Below are 6,000 nucleotides of genomic sequence, written 5' to 3'. Positions count from 1 at the left end.
GAGTGTCTTAGCATTGGAACGTGCTTCCCAGAGGCTGTGAAATGTCCATCCTTGGGGATTTTAAAAATTTGACTATTCAATCTCTTGTACAACCTGATCTAACTTACGTTAGTCCTGCTTGAAGCAGGGGGTTTAGACTGAACACCTCCAAAGTTTCCTTTTAACCTAAATAATAATAATTCAAAAAAAAAAAAGTGAAGGGCTTTCATAGTCACATAAATGACAAACTTGTAACACTCTTTGTACTCTCCAAAAGTCAGGATTGGATTGTCCTTTGTATGAGTTGCCAAGTGCAAACATGTTTTTAAATAACAATTAGAGCTATCATACCTCAGTAAGGAGCTGAGGAAGGATGATGATGCAGGGGGATGGTGACATGAAATGCAGGTCATATAATAACCGGCAGGATCAAGTATATTACAAGCCTTCAGGGCTGATTGAATATGTTCTTTTTAAGAGCTTAGTGTTTGTTCTTAACATTTCCTCCAGTGTTTATAAAGTACTAGTTTCATTCTTGCTTTGTGACCTTAGAAGCTGGTACTCGTAGGTAGATACACAGGGATACCTCATGGCAAAGTATGGCTTGTTTATGATTTGCCATCAGCTATGTGCCTGGTAGAACAGGCCCTGTGGACAGAATGGGTAGTCCTTGTGCTCCAGCTCAAAGTGTATTTGTCAGCTCAGCCTGTGTAGCCCTTGACTTCACTGTATAAGTGAGAAATATTTGGTGGTAGGGTTAGAGGCAGAGTGGAGATGATGATGATGTTTTCTTTTCTATTCTAAATCCTCTCCTAGTTGGATACTTTGGAATATATACATGAAAATGAGTATGTTCATGGTGACATTAAAGCAGCAAATCTACTTTTGGGCTACACGAATCCACACGAGGTAAGCATGTTTACCTATCTACAGTTACTCTAATCTGTTTGTAACTGTTTAATAGTTTTAAGTTATGCAAGGATAGTTTTAAGGATGTGGCCCATTGTATTTTCATTCTTGGGAAGTTCTAGCTTTCTAATATTGTCATGAATTGTGTTTCCATGCTGCTAACTCTTATGTCCTGCTGGTTGTAGTGGATATAACAGTTAAGCAGGATTAAGGTTGCTGCTCTCTAACACTCTAAAGCCTAAAGCTAGCCTTGAAATTGAAGTGTTTTGATGAAATGTTTTGAAACAAATCTTTTGATCCTGTCATACTCCACATGCTCTTCTTTTCTTCAGTGAATAAAATCTAAGTATGCTTTTTTCTTGGGAAAAAAATATCATTTAGGAAAAAAGAACATCCCTCACTTCACTTAAATATCATTAGCTGTAAGCAATACTTCTTTTCTTTCAATTTTTTTTTTTCTGCTGCAGTGATGAAAAAACAGATCTTGCAAAACAGCTCACTGCCATTGGAGGTTGAACCATTGAACTATATCTGCTTTTTTACAAGTTTCAAGTTAAATGGTTGAGTCAAATTTAACTTTTCAGCTTTCTAAAACACATAGTTTGACAACTATCATGGCTGTTTAAAACAACTGTGTTTTTAGACAGTGGTAGCAGTCAGTACATAATCTCAGTTTATGGTGTTTACCAGCCTGCTGAATCCAAAGGAGGAGGCTATTTAGAGGCAAAACGATCTGCTACCCAAACCCATTAACATAACTCAAATGACTTTTTTTGTCTTGGCTATTGTGTATTTTTATGGCAGCAAGATATGCTGCTGTTTTTCACATTGAAATAATTTTGGAAGCGTCCATTTACAGTAATCATAAAATTTTAAGACATGTAGCTGACTTTGATCAGCTGCTTTTGAATTAGCCAGATTGTGGGGTGATTTTTCCGATTTTTCTCATGTTGTCTGCATGAAGATTGTGCTATACTAGTATTTTGTTTTCATGAGTAGTAAATTCATTGACAGATTGAAAACAAGGAACTTGTGAGTTACTGGACAGAGGTTTTAGGTGGAAATATAACTTAAGTTATATTTATTAGATAAAAGAAATCAATAGACATTCCAGTTTAAGTAGCTCCTAGCTCAACATGTACAAAGTGTATGTTACTGCTGAGAGGTTTTGTGTAGAATTTTGTTTCAGTAAAAGTTCTTTTCCACTGAAATTATTCTATAAAACATTTTGAAAAGTTCACATTCTAATTCAGGAGAGCTAACAGGAGAGAATTTCTATTATTTGCTTGCATTTGTAAGGTATGAATAAAACTTTCATTTCTGTATGCTTAAGAGAACTTAGAACTGTTCAGATACTATTCAGATAAACTTCCCAGTCATGGGCCCTGGAAATTCTGCAAGTGGCCACAGGTCTGCTGATTTCACTGAAGCCGTGATAACTGTACCATACTAGTCTACAGCCATGTTAGACAGTGATAATTATTTCTAAATGTATTTTAAGGTGATGTGTACTATATTTAGCTTACACAGCAGGGCAGATGGCTTAATGGGACTGTTTTTGGTCAAATAGAAAATTATTTTCCAGACACACCTTGCACAATATCTTGAAATACGTATGCTCTGTGGCTTGTGGGGCATGAAAAGAAGGAATAATCTCACCAACACCACAGCTAAAACTTTCAAATTGGCAGATCTACCTATGCCACTAATTGAATACTCTTCCTCTGGAATTGTTGACTCTGATATTCTGTCTGCCCCCATACTTCAATAAATGTTCTTTGCCTGGATTAGGAGCAGTACTAGACAATATTCTCACACAGATTCAGGTATTCCGAACTGTACGTGTGTATTTGCACAGACAATTTTGCATTTGTCATGTCCTGGCTATTTGAATGTGCCATAAATTTGCGTGTAATTTTGCCATGAAAGTTGCTTCTTCCTATTCCAAACGTGTCCAGTTCCTATGTAATACTTCACGAAGTTGTGACAGCCTATTCTACAAATAAAGCTGTCTTTATAACATGCTGGTGAGCTGAATGTATTATGTATTTAACAGCACAGTATTTTGGGAAGCTCTGTGGAGCATTACCACTGACTAAATATCACAACAATATGGAATATCCTGTCCTGTATCTTCTAAACTGTTGTCGGAGATGCTGTATGTTAATTTGGCAATCTTGTACTAACCTTAGACACTTCAGATAAAACTTCAGACACTGTTATTGATACCAAATGCCTGTGAAATGTTTTGTCCAACCTTCTCTCTCTGCTAATATGGTCGATAGCTAGATTGCTTTGGTCTTGTTTTTTTGAAACAATGGAAGTGGGAGGTAGTGATCAACCTAATCTTATAAATAGGGAGCGAGAGTATCTAGCCAGTGGCAAACTCAAACTCAGGAATACAAGCTGAGAGACCTGTAGCTTCAGGGGGAGTTGGCATAATAAAGCTGTCTGACCTAAAAATTTCTGTGGTGAGTTTTTGTTAAGAATTTTATGCTAGTGGCTTCTTGCTCTTTAAGGTCTAGGATTTTACGAAAAAATAAATTGGAGGTGTTCTTTAATTCTAGAAATTTGTTTTTAAAAGAAACCCATAACTAATCTCTTAAAAGTAAAATATATATATTTTCAAAATGTATTTCTTTATTCTGTTTTGGTGAAGAGACATAAATCTCTGTTCAAAAAAGCATGTGTACCTTTACACTCAACTTTGCTTTTTTTTTGTCATTTAGTGGCTGTTCATGTGTACTCTTACGTGCGAATTTCACTGACTTCCTGCGGTTCCAGAAAAGATCATTTTTCTATGTTGGACTTTCTGCTGCTACTTTCTCTCTCTCCTGTAAATTAACCTGGTAAATTTACACCACAGCCAATAAATATAGTCCCCTTTTTGAAAGAACGTGTGAAATCCATACTGCTATCCCCTACCTTCTGTGGCAAGGCAGAGAAACAAATAATGTAAAGGTCCTGTCACTCTGTGACCTCCAAATGATGTTTAGAAATGGTTAGAAGATCAGAATCAACTGACCTCAAAGAGCAGCTTGCTGCAGATCTATTCAATAGAAGGGAGCGAGGCCATTCAGTGAGTTACAGGTCAAAAGATCAATTCTCTAGTCAATATGTTTCTGAACATGGACCCAGCACAATGACTGACAGAATAGGAGTGATGTACTGAGGGAAGTACACAGCCCATGAATCTCAGAGAGGCCTGAAAGAAAACCTGAAGTGATCAGACCTATAAATTACAGAACAAGTGAAGCACTGTCTCAGTATTGCAGTGGGTTAAAGATAATACGGTGCATAGTAGTAACTGTTTGTATGATAAAGCAGAATAAGCATTACTGATATAGACTCTAAAAGAGAAATTCAAATCCATTAAACTCATTTAAATTGTGATACTATTAAAAGGGACAAGCAGTCACAAGACAAGAGCTTAAAATCAGAGTTTTTAATAAATGAAACAAGGTTTGGAACAATGCCTCTTCGAAACAGTTACCTTGTAGTATTTTCATTTTTTTTCCCCATGGAATATATGGGCAGACATGCTGCAGTGTTGCAACAAGAAGTTGCCTATTTGGATTTTTAAGCTGTAATTTGAATGCCATTTGCACCTCAGTTCTGATTTTGATTTTAAGCATTTCTTAGAAAAGATCATTACAGAATAAAACTCTCAGACTCGATTATCATAGATAGCCCTAACCGAAAAGGAAAAAAGAAGAATACAAAAATGTTTCAAAATGTTAACTTTTAAGACCAGCTTTCAGTGCACCAGCATAGAAGATACAGAGCTCAGGCATTGATCATATGGGAAAAACCTGCATGAAAACAATTCCAACTGTAAGCCGTTTTTCATTGTGAGATGAATCATTGTGATTCCTGCTCTTTAGTCCAGTATGACAGATTTGCTAAAGAGCAGATGAATTGAGAAAAATGAAAATCTTTTCTGTTCTCCTTCATGTGTTTTTAGGAAGGATACAGTATGCAGAGATACCATACACAAACAGTTGAGATTTAACTCATGGATGCTGGCTACGCCCCTGATCTGAGATGTAGCTTCACAATCAGATGGCCTTAATTTTCTTTCATCAGTCTTGCTGCTACATTTGGATAGAACTGTTTACACTGGTTTAATTTCTTTTTGTAGCAATGGCCCAAATATCTTGGACTTCAATTGAGTCCAGCATCGGGACTTGTCACTGACAAGTCACAGAAGATTTCTTCCCCTCTCTCTTTGGTTTAACCTGCTTTCCTCCTTTCTTGGCTTCTGTTTTGTGAAAGATGCTGTTTCTGTCCCAGACGCTGTACTTCAGACTTCCTGTCCCAAGATGGACTTCAGTCTACCTTTAGCCTTTTTGTAGTGTAGTGTCCAACTGAAGTTGACAGCACTATGGCCATTAGCAACCGATCTGCCTCTTATTAGTAGGTATCTACTTAATTATTTACAGCACATTACATAAGCCTAGTAATGGAACCACTGGAAAGAAAATGTACAAAGAAAATCACTGTATTGTTATCCTTTCAGCGATAAATCTCCTGCTATGTGTACTTCAGGATAAAGAGAATACCATGAGAAGCCAAAGTGCCAGGCTTATGACTTCCCAGATCAGTGCAGTTATATATCATAATGTATACAAACTGTAAGAATTTTACATGTTTAGCAGATATTTAGCACTTCAGATATAAAGCACTGTGAGGAAGTCATGCACATAAAGGACAAGAGGACTGCCGAATCTACGGCTGGTTGCTTGTGCACATAAATAATTAGTTGTGCCTGCGTGGCTGTTCGCTTGAATAAGATGGGCACATTCATGTTTGCATGAAATTAAGTGCGAAGACTTTAGAAATCTGGCTCCTAATCTATAGCAAAATCTATTAATAACAGACCGTGCTAAGCACTGCTGAATCTAGTGCAGACTGGGATGTGTAAAAAAGAGAAACTTGAACAAAACCAAAAGAGTTAAAATAAGTAAGTGTGTGGGAAGGAGTGTACAATGTAATACAGCTAAACCCAGCTGTTCTAGGCTTATGTCACTGTTGCACCTTCATCATCCATGTTACCATTTAGTGTTTCAAGTGTCTTGTTTATCTTACTCTGCATATGTTTTGTTCTCTTTT

General features: G+C 36.9%; 1 protein-coding gene across 1 annotated transcript in view; it reads left to right on the top strand.

Moving 5' to 3' along the window:
• VRK2 (vaccinia related kinase 2) overlaps window positions 1-6,000 on the top strand; it is a 46,368-nt gene that overhangs the window by 13,713 nt on the left and 26,655 nt on the right. Inside the window, exon 6 of the mRNA XM_009586392.1 lies at window positions 796-888. Coding sequence (XP_009584687.1) covers window positions 796-888 — 93 coding nt within the window. The remainder of the gene's footprint in view (window positions 1-795; window positions 889-6,000) is intronic.

The sequence above is a fragment of the Fulmarus glacialis genome, unplaced genomic scaffold (genome assembly GCF_000690835.1).
Source record: "Fulmarus glacialis isolate BGI_N327 unplaced genomic scaffold, ASM69083v1 scaffold5351, whole genome shotgun sequence".
NCBI classification, from domain to species: domain Eukaryota; kingdom Metazoa; phylum Chordata; class Aves; order Procellariiformes; family Procellariidae; genus Fulmarus; species Fulmarus glacialis.
This window is presented reverse-complemented; position numbering and strand designations above follow the sequence as displayed.